At 43.1% G+C, this 27,582-nt stretch overlaps 1 protein-coding gene across 3 annotated transcripts in view; it reads right to left on the bottom strand.

The window, feature by feature from the left end:
- Positions 1-1,365: 1,365 nt before the first annotated feature.
- LOC121549169 (anoctamin-6) overlaps positions 1,366-27,582 on the bottom strand; it is a 41,570-nt gene continuing 15,353 nt past the window's right edge. Inside the window, exons 1-20 of one of the 3 annotated variants that reach the window (XM_041861043.2) lie at positions 26,685-26,998; positions 21,677-21,747; positions 20,987-21,115; positions 17,203-17,268; positions 16,286-16,573; positions 15,258-15,371; positions 15,011-15,126; positions 14,700-14,834; positions 14,343-14,448; positions 13,949-14,009; positions 13,592-13,737; positions 13,350-13,427; positions 12,979-13,204; positions 12,386-12,555; positions 11,767-11,864; positions 6,173-6,303; positions 3,504-3,709; positions 3,066-3,271; positions 2,875-2,980; positions 1,366-2,728 (exon numbers count right to left, since the gene is read on the bottom strand). In XM_041861043.2, the coding sequence (XP_041716977.2) occupies positions 2,513-2,728; positions 2,875-2,980; positions 3,066-3,271; positions 3,504-3,709; positions 6,173-6,303; positions 11,767-11,864; positions 12,386-12,555; positions 12,979-13,204; positions 13,350-13,427; positions 13,592-13,737; positions 13,949-14,009; positions 14,343-14,448; positions 14,700-14,834; positions 15,011-15,126; positions 15,258-15,371; positions 16,286-16,573; positions 17,203-17,268; positions 20,987-21,115; positions 21,677-21,747; positions 26,685-26,787 (2,772 nt within the window). In that variant the 5' untranslated portion in view covers positions 26,788-26,998 and the 3' untranslated portion in view covers positions 1,366-2,512. Of the gene's footprint in view, positions 2,729-2,874; positions 2,981-3,065; positions 3,272-3,503; positions 3,710-6,172; positions 6,304-11,766; positions 11,865-12,385; positions 12,556-12,978; positions 13,205-13,349; positions 13,428-13,591; positions 13,738-13,948; positions 14,010-14,342; positions 14,449-14,699; positions 14,835-15,010; positions 15,127-15,257; positions 15,372-16,285; positions 16,574-17,202; positions 17,269-20,986; positions 21,116-21,676; positions 21,748-26,684; positions 26,999-27,582 lie in introns of those variants that run through there. The other 2 variants (XM_041861040.2, XM_045208863.1) reach the window with 2 other exon arrangements.

Here is a 27,582-nt window from a genome sequence, read left to right as displayed (position 1 = left end):
TGAGCTGTATCTGGCCTGAACTTTGAAATGATGACCAACATAATCACAGTTCTATATAAAGTACAAATCATTTGATTTTATTTGGCATAACATACAAATTACAATATACTTGACAAAATACTTGAAAGACAAATGTTGTACACAGGGGTAGATTGTTAGTTCATATATTTCATAATTCGTAAACAAAAACGGCTTGTTTTACTTAAATGTGTGTAACACACATGTATTGTAAATCATATATAACATTTTTATATATATAAGTACCTTTGGTAAAAAAAATCACAATATAATACAGCAACATATATTACATTTACATTTTAGCCATTTAGCAGACGCTCTTATCCAGAGCGACATACATTATCATTTTTTTTTAAACTGGCCCCCCGTGGGAATCGAACCCACAACCCTGGCGTTGCAAACGCCATGCTCTACCAACTGAGCTACATCCCTGCCGGCCATTCCCTCCCCTACCCTGGACGACGCTGGGCCAGTTATTGATTTAAGAGGTTAGTCTATGGAGATAGATTGGTATCAAAATGTTTCAAATCGAATACATATGTCAAAAATGTTAAATACTTGATGTGCCCATGAGTATGGAAGCTAGTTTCCGACCCCAAAAAATAAAATCTGACTACGAGTTATGAGATAGTAATTCATAATTATGAGATAGTAAGTCATAATTATGAGATACGTTTAGGTGATCTGTATCACATGAATCCAATGTGCACTTTGCATCAGGCCCTCCTCAACTTTCGAGGATAACCTTACGTATATCCTATAGTCAATCACACATTGTGTGTGTGTGAGAGAGAAAGAGAGAGAGAGAGAGAGAGAAATTGTGGTGATATTGTTCCATATTAACGTATTGGAGAGTTTTGTTGATGTGAGTTGGTGCCTGTTTGATGACATCTGGTTGACATCAGATTTAATTAATATACACTGAGTGTACAAAACATTAGCACCCCCTTTGCCCTCAGAACAGCCTCAATTCGTCAGGGCATGCTCTACAAGGTGTCCAAAGCATTCCACAGGGATGCTGGCCCATGATGTCTCCAATGCTTCCCACAGTTGTGTCAAGTTGGCTGGATGTCCTTTGGGTGGTGGACCATTCTTGATACACACGGAAAACTGTAGAGTGTGAAAAACCCAGCAGTGTTGCAGTTCTTGACACACTCAAACCTACTACCTACCATACCCTGTTCAAAGACCCTTCAATATTTTGTCTTGCACATTCACCCTCTGAATGGCACACATACAAAATCCATGTCTCAATTGTCTCAAAGCTTAAAAATCCTTCTTTAACCTGTCTCTTCCCATTCATCTACACTGATTGAAGTGGGTTTAACAAGTGACATCAATAAGAAATCAAAGCTTTCACCTGGATTCACCTGGCCAGTCTACGTCATGGAAATATGTTTTTTACACTCAGTGTATAGCCACTGATTCTTGAAGAATCTAACTTAGAAATTCCTCATGAGCAACGGTCTTAACCAATCAGAACCCAAAATATAAGCTTGGCTTACTGTATTGTTTGTAAACAATGTCATTGGAAACAAGCACGGTATAGCTTCAATACATGGTTAAAACTATCATTTTGATCTCATGGATGGTCAGTCCTTGTGTCTATGTATTTGAGATTGGTTACATTTCTCCTGCCCCATTCCTCAGCTGTGGCGGGAGAAGCTTTGTTATTGTTTGAATCCCAGATTGCCCCTTTAAAAGGGGTCGACCTGCAGGATTATTCAATGTCCATGATCCAGACCTTCTATCTCATCATTATACCTTACTATCTCATAATCAGATTTTATTTTTGGGGAGGCGGGAACAGGCTTCCATACTTGATGGCTTGCCTGGTTAACGCAATTTGAGCTTTTGGAATTATTCCTGACTAAATCAAGCACACCTTAAGTATTACAAATGTTTGACATATTTAACCAAGTTATCGTCACATATCCTTAGCTAAAGCATTTGAATAGGTCTAGGCCACAAATTGTATACAAATCTGTATGTTTTGTTTAAAGAATAAAAGTATTGTGGTCATGTCATTCAAACCCCTCATAATCTTCCATATTTACCGTACAGTCAAACATATGGCCTTGAATCCTAATTTTAACATTACAAGACACATTAAATGTTACAGTGTATACATGCATGGAACACCCAGGCACTGTGGTGTTCCTCCAGAAGTGTCTTAAGACCTAAAAAAAACATCATCATTGTAACAATACAAGCCACATTAAATGTAACAGTGTACACGTAAAAATCAGTGACATAAAAGTGCTAAATATGCAATAGGTCTAGAGATCGGAGCAACAGAGCTGAGCTTCATGGCTGGTTTGGTTGGTCGCAGTCCCCACCAAGCTATTAAGCTACTAATAATATTAATTCATATTAATTCAAGCTATTAAAGCATGTATTGAATACATCTTTAGCTGCTCATAATATTGGTACATATTGTAGGTCCTGACAAGGGCAGGTCTCGCTCTTCAGACGACTGCCAAAGTTTTGGAGATTAAAAGTAAAGGTCCATCTCCTCCTCCTCTTTGACCTCATTGTGTTTAAGTATCGTATCAGCGACAGGCTTCAAGCGTTTGGTCACCAGTTTGAGGTTGGTCTCGTGAAGGATGACCTGGCTCAAGTACTTCTCTCGTTTGATCTGTTCCCTCACTGCGTAAGGCACGTCCGGGATCATGTAGGACAGGACGAACTTGGTCAGGTATACAATGTGCTGAGGGGACAAGGGAAAAAGGGTCGGAAGGAGGGAAAACGTTAGTAAGAGTTCTTGAAAGGCTAGAAAATGTCCATCTGGCATTAGACAACACAGTAGAAAGAAAAATCAGGTCAAAGCAACGTATCGTATACATTTTTACTCACCTCTACAACTATTATGAAAGCCATCTTGGCAGCGATCACATGCCAGTAGTAGATACTGTATTCATATTGTCTGTGGTGTCCCGGTGGATATCTGAAATCTCGATATCTAAAGTATGACAGAAAGACTGCATGAACTATTTCAATGTCTAACACAATTTAATTGAAACCCATCTCATATACATTCACATTACCTGCAGGTGGTGCTGTTATTGAACCAGTAAGGTGTTTGCGAAGGCCGGCTCTCGTTGGAGAAGTGCTGGATGTCGAACACGGAGAGCGTGTTGTTGATGTAGCCCTGCATGGTGTGACTGGAATGGTCTCCGTAGGGATACACAGAGAAAGACCAGTAGTAGACCAACCGTGGGATCATGTCTGATGTGAAGGCAATGATCATGGCCTGGCAGAGAGACAAGGAAGTGGAGGAGACAGTGCACATTAAACTGGTGCTCATCATAATAGATTAATTATAATCTAAGAATGTCACTACACCAGCATGGTAACAATCAAATTATATGAATGACATCCAGTGATGGGATTATGCAATGGAGAATAAACCAAAAATGTGTCAAACTATATAGTATTTTCTCTCCCATAATACTTCATAATCCAATGGAGGAGCCATCACTCACATTTGATGCCACAGCCAAGATGGCGACACCTTGGAGAATGGGTTGCCACGCCCCGATGTCTTGGGCCTTCTCTGGCACCATACGGCGGAACTGGGTGGTGATCTTCCAGGCGTCCACCCGGATCTCAAAGAGGTTATTGACCAGAGCCAGGACAGGAGCCAAGGGGAAGGAGGCCACAAACAGAGTCACAAAACCAAACTGGATCACTGTAGGAAAAAAGCCACGCAGACACAAAGCCAAATTTGATCATTGAACAAAAATATAAACGCAACATGCAACAATTTCAAAGATTTTACTGAGTTACAGTTCATAAAAGGAAATCAGTCAATTTAAATAAATTCATTAGGCCCTAATCTATGGATTTCACATGACTGGGCAGGGGTGCAGCCATGGGTGGGCCTGGGAGGGCATAGGCCTACCCCTTTTGGAGCCAGGCCCACCCACCGGGGAGCCAGGCCCAGCCAATCAGAATAAGTTTTTCCCCACAAAAGGGCTTTATTACAGAAATAATCCTCAGCACCCCCCTCTCCCCTCTCAGGTGATCCCGCAGGTGAAGAAGCCAGATGTGGAGGTCCTGGGCTGGCGTGGTTACACGTGGTCTGCGTTTGTGGACGTACTGCCAAATTCTCTAAAACAACGTTGGAGGCTGCTTATGGTAGAGAAATTAACATTAAATTATTTGGCAATAGCTCTGGTGGATATTCCTGCAGTCATCATGCCAATTGCACGCTCCCTCAACTTGAGACATCTGTGGCATTGTGTTGTGTGACAAAACTGCACATTTTAGAGTGGCCTTTTATTGTCCCCAGAACAAGGTGCACCTGTGTAATGATCATGCTGTTTAATCAGATTCTTGATATGCCACACCTGTCAGGTGGATAGATTATCTTGGCAAAGGCAAAATGCTCATTAGCAGGGATGTAAAGAAATTTGTGCACAGAATTTGAGAGAATAAGCTTTTTGTGCTTATGGAAGATTTCGGGGATATTTTATTTCAGCTCATGAAACATGGGACCAACATGTTGCGTTTATATTTTTGTTCAGTGTAGATCTGGGAACCTGATACTATGATAGTTAGTAGTTCATAGGCTAGCTAGGGGGAACCTGTTACTATGATAGTAGCCTTATAGGCTAGCTAGGGGGGAACCTGATACTATGATAGTAGCTGATAGTATCAGGTCCCCCCCTTGCTAGCCTATCAGCTACAGTCATAGTATCAGGTTCCCCCTAGCTAGCCTATCAGCTACTATCAAAGTATCAGGTTCCCCCCTAGCTAGCCTATGATAGTTAGTAGTTGATAAGCTAGCTAGGGGGGAACCTGATACTATGATAGTTAGTAGTTGATAGGCTAGCTAGGGGGGAACCTGATACTATGATAGTAGCTGATAGTATCAGGTCCCCCCCTTGCTAGCCAATCAACTACTATAATAGCATCAGGTTCTCCCCTAGCTAGCCTATCAGCTACAGTCATAGTATCAGGTTCCCCCCTAGCTAGCCTATCAACTACTAACTATCATAGGCTAGCTAGGGGGGAACCTGATACTTTGATAGTAGCTGAGCTAGGGGGAACCTGATACTATGACTGTAGCTGATAGGCTAGCAAGGGGGTGGGGCCTGATACTATCAGCTACTATCATAGTATCAGGTTCCCCCCTTAGCTAGCCTATCAGCTACTGTCATAGTATCAGGTTCCCCCCTAGCTAGCCTATGATAGTTAGTAGTTGATAAGCTAGCTAGGGGGGAACCTGATACTATGATAGTAGCTGATAGGCTAGCTAGGGGGGAACCTGATACTATGACAGTAGCTGATAGGATAGATGGGGGGAACCTGATACTATTATAGTAGCCGATAGGCTAGCTAGCGGGGAACCTGATACTATGACAGTAGCTGATAGGCTAGCTAGGGGGGAACCTGATACTATGATAGTAGCCGATAGGCTAGCTAGGGGGTACCTGATACTATGATAGTAGCCGATAGGCTAGCTAGGGGGGAACCTGATACTATGACAGTAGCTGATAGGATAGATGGGGGGAACCTGATACTATTATAGTAGTTGATAGGCTAGCTAGGGGGTACCTGATACTATGATAGTAGCCGATAGGCTAGCTAGGGGGGAACCTGATACTATGATAGTAGCCGATAGGCTAGCTAGCGGGGAACCTGATACTATGACAGTAGCTGATAGGCTAGCTAGGGGGGAACCTGATACTATGATAGTAGCCGATAGGCTAGCTAGGGGGTACCTGATACTATGATAGTAGCCGATAGGCTAGCTAGGGGGGAACCTGATACTATGACAGTAGCTGATAGGCTAGCTAGAGGGGAACCTGATACTATGACAGTAGTTGATAGGCTAGCTAGGGGGGAACCTGATACTATGACAGTAGCTGATAGGCTAGCTAGCAGCGATTTGCACCATATTGCTTATGTCCATCCAACCCTTCTAGTTGAAGAAAGTGCCTTGGGGATAGGGGCTAGGGGTGGTTTCTGGACCGAGCCCAAAGTAATAGCGGGATCAGCTTCAACTCACAAGCATACGCCTAAAGCTACCACCGTACTGTGTACACACCTATCCAATCCTCTCAGATCTACCCAGGTGCCCGGGGATAGGGGCTAAGGGTTGATTTGGGTGTCAGGGAGAGAGTTCGCCTCATTCTTCATATCTTACCCATCTCCAGGTATTCATAGAAGAGGCCCAGCTTCCCAATGGGCTGCAGCTGGTAGTCCTGCTCCCAGCGAGGAATCACCTTTTTAGACCCAACACGTGTGCAGTAGCGGAATATCAAATTCTTCACCCACCTGATGAGGAGAAACATGTCAATCGCAGAATCATTACATTTACATTTACGTCATTTAGCAGACGCTCTTATCCAGAGCGACTTACAGTTAGTGCATACATTATTCTTTTTTAATTTTCATACCCCATGGGAATCGAACCCACAACCCTGGCGTTGCAAACGCCATGCTCTACCAACTGAGCTACCTCCCTGCCGGCCATTCCCTCCCCTACCCTGGACGACGCTGGGCCAATTGTGCGCCGCCCCATTGGTCTCCCGGTTGCGGCCGGCTACAGCAGAGCCTGGATTCGAACCAGGATCTCTAGTGGCACAGCTAGCACTGCGATTCAGTGCCTTAGACCACTGCGCCACTCGGGAGACATGATGCTAATAACAAGGTAATAGAGCTTGCCAGCTTGTAGTCCTCAAAAACAGAAATGAGTTAGCATTTTCTAACTCTGGTTTGTTCAGCCATTCCTATTGGGGGAAATTAATGGGGAAAGAATGGGGTTTTGGGATAAACTTTGAAAATAAGGTTGAGGTTAAACACAGGCTAAGGAGATCTTATATGTTTTGTTCTATGAGATAATATCTGTTAACATATAGACTGATATGTTATTAAATTGTGTTCTTACACTGGTACAGTCATGCCCTATGAGAGATGTACAACTGCGCATGTGCGAAAATAAAGAAAGGGCATTCCCCCGTTCTGGTTAAAACACCAATGATGAACATGTGTGTTCATTCCTCCGTTAAGTAAACCGGTATTCCTGTCCTGAAGATGACAGCACCAACAGGTTATGGGCCCAGGAGGGAACATGGAAGCCGATGGAATAGATTATGTTTCGACGGAGATGAAAAAAACTACGAGTTATGGGAGACTACGTTTTTGGGGCACTTGCGTTTGCTAGGGCTAAAGGCCGCCATATTGAGCGTGGATGAAGAAGAAGAAGGAGAGAAAAATGAAGAAGCCTACACCGAATTGATATAGGTTTTGGATGATAAAAGTCTTTCTCTGATAATGAGAGAAGCAACAGATGATGGGAGAAAAGCGTTGAAGATATTGAGGGAACATTATGCAGGTAAAGGGAAGCCACGTGTGATTAGCCTCTACACTGAGCTAACTTCTCTTCAGAAAGCCGCTGACGAAAATGTTACGGACTATATCGTTCGTGCTGAGACGGCTATTACAGCACTGAGGAACGCTGGAGAGACTTTAAGTGACGGGCTGTTGATTGCAATGATTCTGAAAGGTTTGCCCGAATCATTTAAGCCGTTTGCCATCCACATAACGCAGAGTGACGAGCCGACAACTTTTGGCAAGTTCAAAACCAAGTTGAGGAGCTTTGAAAGCACCGAGAAGTTTAGCACCATTTCCACTGACGACAACGTGATGAAGGCAAGTAACATTAAAGTTAGCTGGCCAAGAGGAAGAGATAAAGGGACCGAGATAACCTGCTTCAACTGTGGCCAGAAAGGGCACAAGGCCCGGTAATGTACCGTTACTGGAGAGTCCAGAGAACGGAGACAGTGGTGTAGTTTTTGCAAGAGCTCCACTCACACTGACGCAAATTGTAGACGAAAAAGAAGAGACAATGTGAAACAAGCAACAGATGCTGAAGGCCACACATTTGCATTCAGAATAAGTGACTGTCAGGTTCGTGGACTGAAACAGAAAGGGCTGATGGTTGATACGGGAGCAATGTCACATATAGTCACGGACATCGGGAAGTTTAAGGAGTTTGACGAGACTTTCAAACCGGAAAAACATTACGTGGAGCTGGCTGACGGAACAAGAACGAATGGTGTCGCGGAGAGGAGAGGTGCAGCAGAGGTTTACCTGAGAGACAACACGGGTCGTCGGGTGAAAACAACGCTGACGAAGGCGCTGTACGTGCCATCGTTTCCACAGGACATTTTCTCTGTTAAAGCAGCGACAGCCAACGGAGCTTCAGTCAACTTTCGACATGGGTGTAACAAGCTCATCCACAAGAACGGTACCACTTTTGACATTGAGGAGTACGATAGACTTTACTATCTTAACACTGTAAGTGATGAAAATTATGATGGATGTCATGGGTGCTATGATATTCACACATGGCACACAATTCTTGGCCACTGTAATTTTGAGGATGTGTCAAAGTTAGAAAATGTGACAGAGGGAATGAAAATCACAGGTAAGATTGACAAATCTACCCTCAACTGTGAAATCTGCACACAGGGAAAATTTGTTCAGAGCAGAAACAGGGAGCCTGATGAAAAGGCAAAAGCGTCTCTTGAGCTTGTGCACACTGATCTGGCTGGCCCTATTGAGCCAGAGGCGAAATATGGGTTCAGATATACTCTAGCATTTACGGATGAATATTCAGGGGCAGTTTTTGTGTATTTCCTAAAAGCAAAGAGTGATACTGTAAAAGCTACTGAGAAGTTTATTGCTGATGTGGCCCCTTATGGGAAAATAAAGTGTGTCAGGTCAGATAATGGCACAGAGTTCACAGCCAAAGAGTTCCAGTCACTGCTCAGTAAGAATGCCATAAGACATGAAACTTCAGCCCCTTACTCACCCCATCAAAATGGGACCGCTGAGAGAAATTGGAGAACACTGTTTGAAATGGCAAGATGCATGCTACTTGAGAGCAACCTACCAAAGAACTTGTGGACATATGCTGTAATGACTGCTGCAGTAATTCGCAATAGGTGTTACAATAAGCGTATAGGACAGACTCCACACTACATGTTTACTGGGAGAAAGCCTGATCTTTCAAAGATGAAAGAATTTGGATCTGTTTGCTATGCATACAGACAGAACAAGAAAAAGTTGGACTCAAGATGTGAAAAGGGTATGTTTGTCGGGTATGATAAAAATAGTCCAGCATACCTAGTCTACTACCCAGACACTGGAAAAGTTTTAAAAACAGATTAGTCAAGTTCGTTACAAAAGGTGTAGTCGAACGCCAAACTCAGACAGATTTGGAAATGAGTGATGATCTTCATGGGGAGAGATTTGAATCCCCCATGCCAAAAGCCAAGATGGCAGATCAAAATTCCGATGTGCAAATCGAGACTTCAGATAGTCAGAGTCCACGCTATCCAGACAGAGCGAGGAAGAAACCCCAGTACTTAAAAGACTATGAGTGTAAAGTGAAGTGTGATGACCAGATACCACCTAGTGTTGACTACTGCTACAGAGTAATGTGCAATGCACCACAAACCTTCAAAGAAGCAATGATTTCACCAAAATCAGAGATTTGGGCTACTGCTATGAAGGAGGAGATGGATTCCCTTAGGGAAAATGATACATTCACATTGACCACACTGCCAGAGGGTAAAAATGCAGTGGGGGGCAGGTGGGTCTATGCGGTCAAAAACAATTCAGATGAGACTGAGACATACAAGGCAAGATATGTTGCAAAGGGGTATAGTCAAGTGGCAGGAATAGACTATAAGGATACTTTTTCTCCAACTGTAAATATGACATCAGTACGCTGTTTGATGCAGCTAGCAGCTCAGTATGACTTAGTTACATCAGATGGATGTCAAAACAGCATATCTACATGCTCCTATTGACTGTGACGTGTACATGGAGCAACCAGAGGGTTTTGAAGTCAGGTCAGATACAGGTGAGCAACTAGTCTGCAAACTGAACAAGTCACTGTACGGCCTGAAACAGTCAGGAAGGAACTGGAACAAAATGTTGCATGATCACCTTAGTGAAAATGGTTTTACACAGAACCCAGCTGATCACTGTGTTTATAACAAACAAACTGCAACAGAAAGGATCATTTTGATAATTTGGGTCGATGATCTAATTATCGCTGCTAGTGATAGTGACTCACTCACAAGTGTAAAAGAAATGTTAAGTGAAAAATTTAAGATGAAAGATCTTGGGAGGCTTGGACATTTCCTAGGCATTGATTTTACACAAAGTGAAGGGAAAATAAAGATGAACCAAACAAGGTACATAACCAAGATACTGGAAAGGTTTGGTATGTCAGACTGTAAAACAAGGTCAACACCATGTGAACAAAAACAAAACTTTGATGGTGATGGTGAACCTATTGATTCAAAAAGGTATTGTGAAGTGATAGGCAGCTTGATATATGTGATTACATGTACAAGGCCGGATATCAGTTGGATTGTCAGCAAGCTGTCACAATACCTATCAGAACCAAAAGAGCAACACTGGATAACAGCTAAACATGTGTTGAGGTACTTGAAGGGGACAATGAATCAGGAGTTGTGTTACAAAAAGGGGGTGGAAAAACTCAACCTTGTAGCATATAGTGATGCTGATTGGGCAGCAGATCAAAGTGACAGACGAAGCATAACAGGGTATTGTTTTAGTTTAACTAAATGTGGACCTGTTATTTCATGGAGGTCTAAGAAGCAGCCAACAGTAGCTTTATCTACATGTGAAGCAGAGTACACTGGCTGCTACTACACAAAAAAGTTTGTACCTTGTACAGTTATTGGGCGAGATGGATAGTGAGTGCCAATATGCACCAGTAACAATCTTTGAAGATAACCAAGGTGCAATTGCTCTGTCAAAGAACCCAGTATGTCGTCAGAGATGTAAACATGTCGACATCAGATATCATTTCATTCGATCTGCACTCAGTGATGGTAAAATAAGTATTGAATATTGTCCAACGGCAGACATGGTTGCAGATGTTTTGACTAAAATGAAAAATTCTTGGGTTATATGTTTGGAATATTAACTGACATTTGTGAGATGTATAACTGTAAGCTAAATGTGTTGATAGTTAGGTTGAATACGACTTGTACAGTATAAGAGCAAGTGGGGGTGTTAACATATAGACTACTATGTTATTAAATTGTGTTCTTACACTGGTACAGTCATGCCCTATGAGAGATGTACAACTGCGCATGTGCGAAAATAAAGAAAGGGCATTCCCCCGTTCTGGTTAAAACATCAACGATGAACATGTGTGTTTATTCCTCCGTTAAGTAAACCGGTATTCCTGTCCTGAAGATGACAGCACCAACAATATCAGTCAGTTAACATGACCTTTGTGAATTATGAAACCCTTATCTGCTGTATGTGCTTGTTTTGATTACGGATATGCTTTAAAATTCACAAAAAGTGACGTTAGCTGATTAAGATTATCTCTATATTAACAAAATGTATAAGACCTCCTAAGCCTGTGTTTCCGGCATTTATCAAAAAACCCAACAAAACCCCCATTAATTTCCCCATAGGCTTTGGTCAATGAGCCATGGCAGAGTTAGTCTCCGTTAGTGCCTACAACAAGACACCTTTATGATTGCTCTCTGAATCAGATAATAATGATGTCTTGATACAGATACACTTGAAGATAAGGGGGAATTCCATTTTGAGTTGGGATGGAATAAACCATTGAACCAACCCTGATCCAATGTAACTGGAAAACTTTACAGTTGCTGGGCTCCTAGAGAGCTGATGTGGTTGGCCATTTTATGTTCTTCCATTGAACCAAAAACTTACGGCAGCAACACCTCCTGAATGTTATTCCAGATGGCTTTACCGCCCATGATGACAGTGAGCTGGGTTGTCAACTCAATCAGGCATCCTCCTGGATCACACTGGTAAAGATAAATAATAAATAATTGGTCATTTAGCAGACGCTCTTATCCAGAGCGACTTACAGGAGCAATTAGGGTTAAGTGCCTTGCTCAAGGGCACATCAACAGATTTTTCACCTAGTCGGCTCTGGGATTAGAACCAGCGACCTTTCGGTTACTGGCACAACGCTCTTACCCACTAGGCTACCTGCCGCCCACAGACACAAACACTGTATCAACCAATGTCGGCCATCTTGTAGTATTACATGAAAAAGCACCTCCATTCAAACAACTTGTATTTAGTGGAAGATGTCCTCATTTAGGTTCATTCATTTGAAATATGAAGGTCTCTTTTAGTCAAACACAAATGCCACAGAATGCAACATCTAATCATTTGGCAACATAGTAGTTAGAACACAAGCAAAGGGGAAAAGCAAAACACTGTCATGCTGTGTTATCACATGTTCTGCACCAATCACCAAGCTCCAATCAACTGAGCCTCCAATCAACTGATCTTTCAATCAACTGATAGATGTAAGTACCTCCTCGTTCCTGTACTTGCCCAGCAGGTAAACAGGCTGCCCAGGGTAACCAACCACTTTCCCTTTGGCAAAGGCAATGTAGAAGCAGGAGGAGTAGTAGTTGACAAACTGGAACAGGAACATCTTCAGAGTTAGACTGTTCTCATAATCCGTCTTGGTCCTTGGTAGCTCTTTAAAATAACACAAGTAAGACATCTTCTCAATCTCGTCAAAAAAACATCAGGCTTAAATCAGGCTTTTGCTCTGTCCAGATTCTGCAAGTGGCTCTGAATAAGGACATCAGCTAAGGGCTATTGTGGTGGTGTGCATTTCCTACAGTATAAATATGTTGGGATACATATATTTGGATTACTTAGACCTATTGGCATGCAATATTTACTCATACCATGGTATAATTGCAGAATGTTTGGGGCACTGTTAAAAATATAAGACCGACTCCCTTCACAGGAAGATACTTTTGTTTTTACAATAAGCAAAGATACTGTATAAACCTTGCTAAGGAACGTTTGAGTGAATATTTGCCCTTTGAGAAACATCATAGTTCCGTATAGCAAACCACATATTTCCTGTTGTTTGACACTGGGGCATCTCACCGAAGTCGGTGATCCAGATAGCAACCTTCTCATACAGGATGTTGAGCACCATTATGACCACGAAGCTGATGATGGAAGCAGTGACAGAGGTGGCCATTTGTGCGGTCACATACTCCTTAAACGGTTCTAGCTCCTTTAGGTCAGACTGGAGGCTTGTCGAAAATGAGAAGAACACTGCCAGTCGGTATACGATTATGGCCACCACTGACGCCAGGATCAACACAATCTGAACACAAGCACAAACACAAGAATTGGAGGGGTCAGACTTGAAACATAGGTTAGGGTTATAGAAAACAAATGTTGCTGTTGGAGTGCATGTGAATTGGCCTATTCAGAACAAGATAACAGTAGAGAAGTCCAAAGGTTTTTACCCAGAATAAGACGGTCCCGATTCCTAAGGACACTCTTATACACCGTCCACAGGCTGTATAAGGCACGTTCTCTTTTACCTAAATGAAGAACAACATGTTTTACAATGAAGTAATGATACAGGTAATACTGTCCTTTTAAAACAACAATATAACATCATCGAATGTGGAGTGTTCTTCTAGCCTCCTGAGGCTGACGCTATGGAATCACCATAGCGACTGTGTGACGAACGCATCTCCCTTACCCGTGTGACAGGGTTGATTCTCTTGTGGTTACACTTGGCCTCATACTCGGGACGAGGTTGCTCCTCCTGCTCCAGGAACTCCACAGTGTCCCAATCATACTCCAGCTCTGCCTGGTAGCGCTTCCAGAACTCCAAGAACACGGTCACTAGAACCAGGATCGGAACAAGAGTGTAAAGCTTTATTTTTCTTGCCTGGTCCCAGACTGTAGCATGTGCTGAGGAAAACTCTTATATCATTATCATGCAACATCTAATTGCTAATAAGTTAAGATAGACAAAACAACACACTCAAATAATACAGTTTCTAAAACCTCTACATTTATAAATATGGTAAGTTTAATGAATGAAATGACTCACCCCAAATGGCCATAAAGACAGCAAACACCAGCGTCCCATAGTTATCAAATATGCACAGTTTCTGAGGAAGACAAGGTCACATGAAATACTTTTCACATCATTTTCCTCTCCATCCATGACTCTTTGTAAATATATACGGAAACAAACCCTGTTCAAAAAGGTTTAATATGACTTGTAGCATGTCTCATTGGCCAAGGAGTCTGAGAAAATGGTCTGACATAACAAGCATTGGCAAATAGAATTTTAAAGGACTCACTATCCATATAAGTCACTTTCATAATCATAATCACTCTGAATTGACCATGTGAGTGAATGAGAATTGTTTAGTGATGGGCTGGAGTAAAAACCTGTACTGCCATGGATCGGAATTAGTGAACCCTAATGTATTACTTACTTTAGAAGATTCACAGGTGCTGTTAAGCCTCCAGTATGTGCACTCCTTGTCACACTGCGGACACATCACAATATTTCCTCCAATCAAAGGGTCGCACACCTCTTTGCTGTCCAATAAATGAACAGAGCAGATGGGTCAAACAACAAAATGCAACAAAGTTGTTAATCATTGGGTTTTCACACAGTTAGAGTGTCAGGGTACAGCATGGAAGGAACATCAAGCAAACTTAACTTTACGTGTCCTATCCTGCACTAATTGATCTTCATTTGATATACAGTACACTAGATTTAGCAACTTGTCATATATTTCTATGGTGTTGTGGGTTTCTGAAGTACTTTCTTTGAGTTTTAAACATACCTCCAGGTGCTTGTTTCTTGAGTCGTGTACCCATAAATGAAACAGCCAAGTCCAACAATGGCAGCGAGGGCTAGCATGGCTGTATAGAAGCCCAGCCAAGCAAAGTAAATGCCAATCTTCTCCCCATAATATTTTCTGTGAGAAAATGAAAGAAAATATTATTATTTCCATCCCTTATTTACCATAATTACAATGATTAGGCCTTTAAGCACATTCTGTTTGTAAGAATAACTCTCAACACCTTATTACACTAAAGCAGCGATGTGCATGCAATGTGCATTTTTGTGAGAGTAGATTAAAGCATGAATTACCTTATGAGATCAAGTGGCTGCATCTTATAGAAACTTTTAGGGTGAGCCCACTCGTTATACAGGAGGTATCTCTCATTGGGGCACTCATCTTCTTTCGACCTGACGTTGAATCTGCACTACAGTAAGTTCACAGACAACAAAACAAAAAAGTTCATAAAACACCCCTCAGTGTTTTCACAGATCGATTGGTGTTTAATGTACTATGTTGTCAGTTACTAGTGCCACCCCACTCTCTACCCCCACTCACATCATGCAGGGGATAAGCAGCCTTGTACACCCCTCCATCGAGCAGCTTGGTGACACCAAACTTCTTGATGTTCCCTCGCACCTCATAGGGGGCTCGGCTGAGGATGTAGTAGGCCTGAGGAGGAAGACCAACCATTCTGTTATCATTCAAGTGTTAAGAAAAGAGTGTTAACACTATGGTTTAAGTATAGGTACATTGATAACCAATCTAAGTGGTGTGATGGAATGTTTTATGTTTGTGCTTTTCTAATAACCAATTTCTGTGTACTGTTTGTGCTTTTCTACAAACCAATTTCTGTGTTCATGCAAGTGACTGATTGAACGAATCCTCACTATCATTATCTGCAATTTGGCAGATTGTTTAGAGAAAGGGATATCTCAGTTTCAAGGTCTCAGAGAAGAAGCCTCGTGAGGTATTGGTCTGTCACATGCATGACCCAGTATTGGTCGTCACATGAATGAAGAGAACATCAATTATGAATGATGAATAAGCTAAACCATGCAAATATAACTTGTCAGTATATAAGGAAACTAACAGGACTGCCCCGTTAGAGCTCCTGACAGATCGTTACTTTCTGCATCTAAGTTTGACTGTGACCTTTCCAGCTTGCTGACAATAAAGAGTGATTCATATAAGATTGACTTCGAGTGTCCCTGTGTAAGAATTTCCACAACAGTGGTCTACAGACAAAATATCTTCCAATACCATTTAGCAGCATCAGAAACCTGAGATGCTTAAACTACCATAAGAATAGTCAATGAAGTCAATGAAGTCCCCTGTAGCTCAGTTGGTAGAGCATGGCGCTTGCAATGCAAGGGTTGTGGGTTCGTTTCCCACGGGGGGCCAGTATGAAAATGTATGCACTCACTAACTGTAAGTCGCTCTGGATAAGAGCGTCTGCTAAATGTGACTTATTTTTAGTCCTTTATTTTTAATCTCTATCAAAATCTAGTGTGCCGCTGCATCTTTGACCTCTCTGAATTTAGGGTTTATGTCCCATGATGAGGTTAAGAAAGCAGTGCACTTGCCATTCTACTCCTCATGGACGGCGTGAAGAAGAGGTCCCGGTCCTTCACGTAGAAGTACTCCAGCCTGTCCTTCTCGAACGGGGCGGTGAAGTACTCCGTCTCCTTGGCTATGAGGTCCTCGCTGGGGTAGAAGTGTTTGGTGATGCAGCTGAGGAAGTTGAAGGGTGAGGACGTGGTGGACAGGTCATTGGGCTGAATGGGCAGCTTGATGTGGAGGACCTCGGCGTAGGTACACAGCACGTCCCAGGGCATGTGCACCTTGACGAACAACAGCTTCTCATCCACCACCTTGTCGGAATGACAAAGATAAAACAACAAGATAAGGCAGCCTTTTTAATTTCAACTAAATGTATTACAACTTCAGTAATCCCCTAAGGGGCAATTAAGAAGACATTGCCATGATCACAAATTACATCCTCCACATAAGTACTAAAACATCACATTAATCTAATGCAATGCTTTATTATCTACAAAATCAGAAGTTGGCTCTGTGTTTATCAATGTTAACTCATTGATCCTGTTCCATTAAATACCACCAAAGTTTGCCAATAATTGGGAAACTAGACTCAAATAATGGAATTGGTGCCATAGTTTTCCACTGCAATTCAATCTCAACCCTTCCTGAGGAAATAGCTGGTTGTTTAAAAGGATGTCTTTGTAAAACAACTGTGTCTGCCATCTAAAATGCAGCCAAAAACAAGCTCCACAAGGTCACTTAAATAAGCAGCATGATAATAAAACTATGCAACAAAAACAAATATTAAGTGTTTCTCTACCATCTAAGACCAAACTAATGTAAGATACTAAATATTGTTTCCACCCAATCCTCCCTGAAGATCTACACACTAGACCTCACTCTGCAAGCTAACAGCAAAGTAAATACATCAAGTCAGTCCTTGTATTATGTGGCCACTCACAGATCTGGCAGCCTCTAGTTCCATCCCCATCTTCATCAAGCTGGCCTCAAAGTACTCTCTGCGTTGCTAGGGAAGAGAACACAGGATGTTAAATCAATGGATCCTGTGCTTGTAACACTACCCCTTCTGATTCCCTATTGGATCATGTCCAATCTGTTTGTCTTATTACTTTTGTAATGAAAAGCGCTTTAAAAATGCCATATCTAATACATTATTATCCCATCTTAACTGTGGTTGTGTATAATAAATAATGAATGAAAAGTGTCATTATATTGACATTACATTGACTGATTTCCCCTCAATGGATAGCAATGCACTGACGGATTTCAACCATATATGAAACTGACTACATCTATATGGTAATTGTGTGTACGATACAAGACTCCTTCTGATAAAACCACGTCAAATAAAAAAAAATTGCATGCACAAAGTGCAGTGCAGGCAGCTCATTGGTCAATCAAAATACATTTCTACTATGTCCGTCTGTATGCTTCTGTTTAGTGCATCCACAACACTTGTAAAGAATTGTAAATACAGTAGATATAACTGGGTTGGGAATGACTAAAGGGTCCGTTTCTAGGGAAGTGGAATTTTGACTTATTTTCCCTCTCCTGCTGCTTTCAATGCTCCCTGCTCCCAAACCACTCATTGTAAAACAATATTTCAACATATTGTTGGTGAATCACAGATGCTACCTCTATCAAAGGTGCATTTACTTATTATTTCAGCCATTATCCCCTGTAGCTCAGTTGGTAGAGCATGGCGCTTGCAACGCCAGGGTTGTGGGTTCGTTTCCCACGGGGGGCCAGTATGAAAATGTATGCACTCACTAACTGTAAGTCGCTCTGGATAAGAGCATCTGCTAAATGACAAAAACATTCTTTTTTGTTTTTTTTAATATGATGTGCCAGAATCTGACATTTGAATAATTATATTTTGACATTTGTAAGGATAGTGTATAGTGTATGTTAGTGTGTTACATTTCTGTCACCTTGTTGTGATGGATATTGTGCAACTGTCACGACTCCGGCCGAGGCTGCCTCCACTCCTTGTTCGGGCAGGCTTCAGCGTTCGTCGTCACCGGAGTACTAACCACTGCCGCCCCAATCATCATCACAATTGTCTTGTCTCGTTATCACACACACCTGGTTCTAATCCCCTAATTAGTCCGTGTATAAGTGTTCCCTCTGCCCCCTTGTCCTTGTGGGTGATTGTTTATTGTGAAGGTTAGTGAAGCTCGGTGGAGCTCGTGTATTTTGTTCGACGGGAGTATTTTCCCATGTGCCTTGTATCTTCCAGTGCACCTGTTTTGGGAGCTGGGTGGAGCCGCCAGCCGAGAGAGCGGAGGAGGACAGCGACAGTGCCACACGTCATAGTCAACGTTCTTTTGGGCCTGGAGGCGGCAGGCAGGGCACTCACGCATCACCCCAGGTATCGAACACCCACACTTGTTCAGAGCCCTCTGTTGCACACTACCCTACCTATCCACTTTCCCGATCACATGGTAGTTCCCTAGTGTAAGGCGCTAGTCGATTCAGGCGCAGCTGGGAACTTTATGGACGGGGCATTCACACGCCGTCAAGGCATTTCATTTGTTCCCCTATCCATTCCACTCCCCATCAGAGCACTTGATAGTTGACCAATAGGGTCCGGGTTTGTTACGGAAGTCACGATACCAGTCACCATGATCACCCTGGAGACTCATTGTGAGCAGGTAATTTTTTCGATTATTGAATCTCCTGCTTTCCCTGTGGTATTAGGTATCCCTTGGCTAGCACTCCACAACCCCACCTTCACATGGCCGCAGAGGGCTCTCACGGTGTGGTCGCGATAGTGTCAGGATAGGTGTCTAGATGTTTCCGTTGGTGCAACCACGGTGGAAAGTCCAGACAGTACCTCCACCGAGCGCATTCCCCCTGAATACCGTGATCTGGCGCAAGCGTTCTCTAAAATACAGGCGACTAAATTACCACCTCATCGGGCGGGGGATTGCGCGATAAACCTCCGGGTAGACACTGTACCTCCCAGGAGTCATATATACCCCCCGTCGCAGGCTGAAACGGAGGCTATGGAAACATATGTCACGAGTCCCTGCGCCAGGGGTATATACGTCCCTCCACTTCACCCGCCTCCTCGAGTTTCTTCTTTGTGAAGAAGGACGGAGGTCTGTGCCCGTGCATTGATTATCGACCACTGAACAGGGAGACGATAAGACTTAGTTATCTTCTTCCCCTCATTCCTTCAGTATTTGAATCAATGCATGGGGCGCGCTTCTTCACCAAATTAGATCTCAGGAGTGCGTACAACCTGTGTATCCGAGAGGGAGATGAGTGGAAGACAGCATTCAGCACAACCACGGGGCATTATGAATACCTGGTGATGCCCTATGGTTTGATGAATGCTCCCTCAGTTTTCCAGTCCTTTGTGAACTAAGTGTTTCGGGACATGCTTGGTCGCGGTGTAGTGGTCCACATCGATGACATCCTGGTGTATTCCGCTACGCGCGCCGAGCATGTGTCCCTGGTTCGCAAGGTGCTTGCCCGACTGTTGGAGAATGACCTTTATGCTAAGGCAGAGAAGTGTATGTTTTTCCAGCAGTCCGTCTCCTTCCTTGGATACCGCATTTCCACCTCAGGTGTGGAGATGGAGGGAGATCGCATTTCAGCCGTGCGTAATTGGCAGACTCCAACCACGGTTAAGGAGGTGCAGCGCTTCCTTGGCTTTGCCAACTACTATCAGAGGTTTATCCGGGGCTTTGGCAAGGTTGCAGCTTCCATTACCTCCCTGTTGAAGGGTGGGCCGTCCCGGCTCCGCTGGTCTGCTGAGGCTGACCTGGCCTTCAGAAAACTGCGGGGTCTGTTCACCTCAGCACCAGTACTGGCCCACCCCGATTGGGGTACTGTCACGACTTCGGCCGAGGCTGCCTCCCTCCCCTCCTTGTTCGGGCAGGCTTCGGCGTTCGTCGTCACCGGAGTACTAACCACTGCCGCCACCAATCATCATCCCAATTGTCTTGTCTCGTTATCACACACACCTGGTTCTAATCCCCTAATTAGTCTGTGTATAAGTGTTCCCTCTGCCCCCTTGTCCTTGTGGGTGATTATTTATTGTGAAGCTCGGTGGAGCTCGTGTATTTTGTTCGACGATAGTATTTTCCCATGTGCCTTGTATCTTCCAGTGCACCTGTTTTGTGCCCTGGAGTGTGTTTGACGCATTTCTGTGTAACCCTGTATTTTGCGGATTAAAGCATGTTATTCTGTGATTTACCCTCCTGCGCCTGACTCCTTCAACACCACCTCCTCACAGCAACGTGGTAGGACAGGGATTTTACTCATATTAATCATAGGGATACCTTAGATCTAACACACTGTGACTGAAGCAAAGGAAAACTCCCTTTACAAATATTCAGAGTCAATATTCCGGGTGTACAATGAGAAAGCGTTGTGTGAATGCCTTAGGTCCTGGCATAATACAACACCAACTTCTATGACGGAACATAACACTGATTCCTACAAGTTACATCTTTGACGGAATGTGGCTTTAGTAACTTGTTTCATAGATAATACAGTACTCCTCTTAAGCTATAAGAAAGCACATTTGGTTTCACATATTCCTCAAAACTATGCTTACAGTGTGAAACTCAACTGCATTTAATTTCAAACATGCTTTTTCACAGCACAGTAGGAATACTGTTTTTAACTTCTGTCAGACAGAAACCTGCTGACCATGTTGAAAGTGAATAAGGACTCTTAGACTCACAATCTGCCACCAGAAATGCACTTACTTTCCGTTTCTGGAACGTTCGATTTTTGTCAATCTCCTTCATGTCCTCATCTTCATAGACTAAGCTAAAGTCGATCCGTCTAACCCCATCATTGAAGAACAGAGAGTCAGATTTGCCGTTGAACTCAGCCTGTGGGCAAAAACAACAGGCGATATCTGGTAGCTCCACAGTCTCAAACTCTTCTTCCATGATATTATACATGTCCTTTAACGAGAGAGGGACCGACAGACAGCCTCACTGTGCTTGTACGAGACCCAACTAGACAACGTCTTTCTCAACTGACATCAAACTTAGATAGAGAGAGGGAGGGAAGAGTCTACAACGAAAGTGACACACCCTTTTTTGTTCCATGAACAATAACAGTCCACATTTGGATTAGGACCAAACATAGACCTCTCTTGTAATTACAGATATTTGACACATTGATTCGTACATTTTCTGCATATGAAAATACAATAGCGAATCAATCAGTGTCCCTCTTGGTGAAATAAATGCAAGAACAAGCCATGTTACATTTACATTTTTGGCATTTAGCAGACGCTCTTATCCAGAGCGACTTACAAATATGGTATTAATTGTAAAGGTATTCTTGGCAGCTCAAACTAATACTACAACTACTATTAAAGCTATGAGTACTAATCATTTTCATAATGCATAAATATAATGCATTTTAAAAGGGTTGGGACTCACCTTTTCCACTTTGGGCACTGATGCCCCTTCTGGTATAGTCTCATAGGTTGGCAAAAACTCCTGAGAATAAACTGCAAAAAAAAAAAAAATCAAATGCATTAAAGCCATTAGAGACATGCATGACAAGATCTTAAACTTGATAGAGAGATTTGAGTCTTCTTAACCACCATCTTTTGTAAGACTCTGACAAGGCCCAGCAGATAAACATAAAATCAAATACATTTTTATTTGCCACATGCTCCAGATACAACAGGTGTAGGTAGACCTTACAGTGAAATGCTTCCTTACAAGCCCTTAAGCAACAATGCAGTTTTAAGAAAAATATGTGTCAAGAAACTATTTACTAAAATAAACTGAAGTAAAAAATAGATAAGTAAAAAAAATAAAACATAACAAATAATTAAAGAGCAGCAGTAAAATAACAGTAGCGAGGCTACTGGGGAGAACAAGTATTTGATACACTGCCGATTTTGCAGGTTTTCCTACTTACAAAGCATGTAGAGGTCTGTAATTTTTATCATAGGTACACTTCAACTGTGAGAGACGGAAAATCACATTGTATGATTTTTAAGTAATTAATTTGCATTTTATTGCATGACATAAGTATTTGATCACCTACCAACCAGTAAGAATTCCGGCTCTCACAGACCTGTTAGTTTTTCTTTAAGAAGCCCTCCTGTTCTCCACTCATTACCTGTATTAACTACACCTGTTTGAACTCGTTACCTGTATAAAAGACACCTGTCCACACACTCAATCAAACAGACTCCAACCTCTCCACAATGGCCAAGACCAGAGAGCTGTGTAAGGACATCAGGGATAAAATTGTAGACCTGCACAAGGCTGGGATGGGCTACAGGACAATAGGCAAGCAGCTTGGTGAGAAGGCAACAACTGTTGGCGCAATTATTAGAAAATTGAAGAAGTTCAAGATGACGGTCAATCACCCTCGGTCTGGGGCTCCATGCAAGGTCTCACCTCGTGGGGCATCAATGATCATGAGGAAGGTGAGGGATCAGCCCAGAACTACACGGCAGGACCTGGTCAATGACCTGAAGAGAGCTGGGACCACAGTCTCAAAGAAAACCATTAGTAACACACTACGCCGTCATGGATTAAAATCCTGCAGCGCACGCAAGGTCCCCCTGCTCAAGCCAGCGCATGTACAGGCCCGTCTGAAGTTTGCCAATGACCATCTGGATGATCCAGAAGAGGAATGGGAGAAGGTCATGTGGTCTGATGAGACAAAAATAGAGCTTTTTGGTCTAAACTCCACTCGCCGTGTTTGGAGGAAGAAGAAGGATGAGTACAACCCCAAGAACACCATCCCAACCATGAAGCATGGAGGTGGAAACATCATTCTTTGGGGATGCTTTTCTGCAAAGGGGACAGGATGACTGCACCGTATTGAGGGGAGGATGGATGGGGCCATGTATCGCGAGATCTTGGCCAACAACCTCCTTCCCTCAGTAAGAGCATTGAAGATGGGTCGTGGCTAGGTATTCCAGCATGACAACGACCCGAAACACACAGCCAGGGCAGCTAAGGAGTGGCTCCGTAAGAAGCATCTCAAGGTCCTGGAGTGGCCTAGCCAGTCTCCAGACCTGAACCCAATAGAAAATCTTTGGAGGGAGCTGAAAGTCCCTATTGCCCAGCGACAGCCCCGAAACCTGAAGGATCTGGAGAAGGTCTGTATGGAGGAGTGGGCCAAATGGGGGGGCAATGCAAATAGTCCGGGTAGCCATTTGATTAGCTGTTCAGGAGTCTTATGGCTTGGGGGTAGAAGCTGTTAAGAAGCCTTTTGGACCTAGACTTGGCAATCCGATACTGCTTGCCGTGCAGTAGCAGAGAGAACAGTCTATGACTAGGGTGGCTGGAGTCTTTGGTCATTTTTAGGGCCTTCCTCTGACACTGCCTGGTATAGAGGTCCTGGATGGCAGGAAGCTTGGCCCCAGTGATGTGCTGGGCCGTACGCACTACCCTCTGTAGTGCCTTGCGGTCAGAGGCCGAGCAGTTGCCATACCAGGCGGGGATGCAACCAGTCAGGATGCTCTCGATGGTGCAGCTGTAGAACTTTTTGAGGATCTGAGGACCCATGCCAAATCTTTTCAGTCTCCTGAGGGGGAATAGGCTTTGTCGTGCCCTCTTCATGACTGTCTTGGTGTGTTTGGACCATGATAGTTTGTTGATGATGTGGACACCAAGGAACTTGAAGCTCTCAACCTGCTCCACTACAGCCCCATTGATGAGAATGGAGGCGTACTCGGTCCTCCTTTTCCTGTAGTCCACAATAATCTCCTTTGTCTTGATCACGTTGAGAGAGAGGTTGTTATCCTGGCACCACACTGCCAGGTCTCTGACCTCCTCCCTATAGGCTGTCTCATCATTGTCGGTGATCAGGCCTAACACTGTTATGTCGTCGGAAAACTTAATGATGGTGTTGGAGTTGTGCTTGGCCATGCAGTCATGGGTGAACAGGAAGTACAGGAGGGGACTGAGCAAGCACCCCTGAGGGGCCACCGTGTTGAGGATCAGTGTGGCAGATGTGTTGTTACCTACCCTTACCACCTGGGGGCGGCCCATCAGGAAGACCAGGATCCAGTTGCAGAGGGAGGTGTTTATTCCCAGGGTCCTTCGCTTAGTGATGAGCTTTGAAGGCACTATGGTGTTGAACGCTGAGCTGTAGTCAATGAATAGCATTCTCACATAGGTGTTCCTTTTGTCCAGGTGGGAAAGGGCAGTGTGGAGTGCAATAGAGATTGCATAATCTGTGGATCTGTTGGGGCGGTATGCAAATTGGAGTGGGTCAAGGGTTTCTGGGATAATGGTGTTGGTGTGAGCTATGACCAGCCTTTCAAAGCACTTCATGGCTACAGATGTGAGTGCTACGGGTCGGAAGTCATTTAGGCAGGTTACCTTAGTGTTCTTGGGCACAGGGACTATGGTGGTCTGCTTGAAACATGTTGGTATTAACAGACTCAGTCAGGGACATGTTGAAAATGTCAGTGAAGACACTTGCCAGTTGGTCAGCGCATGCTCGGAGTACACGTCCTGGTAATCTGTTTGGCCCTGCGGCATTGTGAATGTTGACCTGTTTAAAGGTCTTACTCACATCGGCTACGTAGAGCGTGATCACACAGTCGTCCGGAACAGCTGATGCTCTCATGCACGCTTCAGTGTTGCTTGCCTCGAAGCGAGCATAGAAGTAAATTAGCTCGTCTGGTAGGCTCGTATCACTGGGCAGCTCGCGGCTGTGCTTCCCTTTGTAGTCCGTAATAGTTTGCTAGCCCTGCCACATCCGACAAGCATCAGAGCCGGTGTAGTACAATTCAATCTTAGTCCTGTATTGACGCTTTGCCTATTTGATGGTTCATCGGAGGGCATAGCGGGATTTCTTATAAGCGTCTGGGTTAGAGTCCCGCTCCTTGAAAGCTCTACCCTTTAGCTCAGTGCAGATGTTGCCTGTAATCCATGGCTTCTGGTTGGGGTACACTACCGTTCCAAAGTTTGGGGTCACTTAGAAATGCCCTTTAAAATATCATAAAATTGATCAGAAATACAGTGTAGACATTGTTAATTATGTAAATGGCTTTTGTAGCTGGAAACAGCTGATTTTTTATGGAATATATACATAGGCGTACAGAGGCCCATTATCAGCAACCATCAGTCCTGTGTTCCAATGGCACGTTGTGTTTGCTAATGCAAGTTTATCATTTTAAAAGGCTAATTGATCATTAGAAAACCCTTTTGCAATTATGTTAGCACAGCTGAAAACTGTTGTGCTGATTAAAGAAGCAATAAAACTGGCCTTCTTGAGACTAGTTGAGTATCTGGAGCATCAGCAATTGTGGGTTCGATCACAGGCTCAAAATGGCCAGAAACAAATAACTTTCTTCTGAAACTCGTCAGTCTATTCTTGTTCTGAGAAATGGAAGGCTATTCCATGCGGGAAATTGCCAAGAAACTGAAGATCTCTTACAACACTGTGTACTACTTGTTAAATGGAGAGAGTATAAAACACATTAAATGGATGTAGATTTTTTTCAGGCCCTTCCCTCAGTGCATAGGCCTATATAACCTGAAACTACAATTATTATCAAGTAATTATCTAGTAATGAACAACCTGCCCGAAGATCCCAAAGATCGAAGATCCCTGATATTTGATACAGTGTAGGAGAGTGGGAGTCTACATTGGGCCAATAATAGGTTCATTTCTTGTGAATTTAGACAGGGGTAGGGGCAATATGTGCAGTCAGCCATAGGCTATGACTGAAATATTGCATCTGTGAATGTAATCAGCGCAGTTGTTAGGCCTATGTCTATCTATTCCTATGTCCTCCAGTGTGATCAAGGAATACTTATGTATTCCAGTGACCTTAGTACAACAACTAGCGACTTATTCAAATAAGTCGGACCTCTTGGTGTAATGGCTAAGGCGTTAGCCTGACAACCTTGAGTCCCGAGACACTCCCAAAATTCGCTGCACTGGTTTCAGAAATGGGATGGGGCATCCTTCATGGTAAACACTGAGACCATCAAAGGTGTGCCTGTGCATAAGGGACTTGAAAGAGATTTGGAAACATTGGAGCTTACTTTCCGAAGGAAGGATTGACCAGTCGCAGAGACTGGGTTTGATTCCCAGTTAGAATACCCTCTAATTCACTACAGTATTATAGACATGAAGTTTATGATAATGTATAGTGTAGGGTAGAGCAGAACCCTCTCATTACAGAGGGCAATGGTGGTGCCAAAAGTCAGTATTGTTTTTGCATACTTTTTTTATGTATTAAATTACAAAAGAGAAAATATATAAGGTGCACAACAGAATAACATTTGTGAAAGAAACATTTTTTGCACATACAATGACATTTTGAATAGTGTAGCGTAGCATATGGTTCATGATAGGTGGAAACAAAAGGCTACAAAGGAAGCCTACATTCTTCCGCACTTTTCTCTTGCGAGAAATTCTCTGGTATTGCGAAAGATAATGAAATCCCCGTGAACTTACCGACGTCCTCTATCATTCGCATCTCTATCTCCGTGTCGCCTTCCAATTCTGTTTCGGACACATAATCCATTTCAAGAATGTCGTTGTCCCCACCCTCACTCATTTTAATACATCAGTCACATATCACAAGACATCAATGGTTAAAAGTGGAGAGTTGTCTGGAAAATGTTACAGCGGGAATTATCGCATCATGTAGATTACTGCCAATGAGCTGCATGTGTTCCAAAAGTTCCCACTTTATTTGTCAACATTGCTTCAAACGGAAAAAAAACGCTGCATACTTTTCAGAACAAGTTCTAATTTGAAAGAATGGGTGGGGTAGTCCTATACGGACTATGGGTACTTTAGGAGGAGGGTTTTGAGTAGTCTCTCTAGACAGACCGGTTACCTCCCACTAGTCTAGTTTATGAGCGATTTGGCAGTTTTGTTACGCCCACATAAACTGTCTGAATAGCATTCGTTAGGCCCGTAGTGTAGTTGTCGTTTTCCAATTTCCATATGCAGTTAATGATTCTCATTGGGAAATGTTATTATTGCATTTGCTGGTTATTATTAACAGGTCAGTGATTCTCAACCAGGGGGGCCGTGGGGATAAAGCGAACAATTGGAACATAACAGTATGGCCAAAATATCTCACATTTAATTGAAAGATTGTTTGACATCCATTAATATATTGTGCAATTTCATATCTTGACAATAAATATAGAGCACATATTTTCTCTTAAAATGAGACCCCTTGTTATCTGTTCTGTTCCCAACCAAATTCCCTGTCAGATACTGTTCCTTATACTGTTCCATATTAGATAGACCTACTGTTCCCCACCATACTGTTCCCAATCATACTGTTCCCCATTAGATCATTTCCATATCACAGTGTTCCCAGATACTTTTGTTCCCC

This window comes from Coregonus clupeaformis, chromosome 28 (genome assembly GCF_020615455.1).
Source record: "Coregonus clupeaformis isolate EN_2021a chromosome 28, ASM2061545v1, whole genome shotgun sequence".
Lineage (NCBI taxonomy): Eukaryota > Metazoa > Chordata > Actinopteri > Salmoniformes > Salmonidae > Coregonus > Coregonus clupeaformis.
This window is presented reverse-complemented; position numbering and strand designations above follow the sequence as displayed.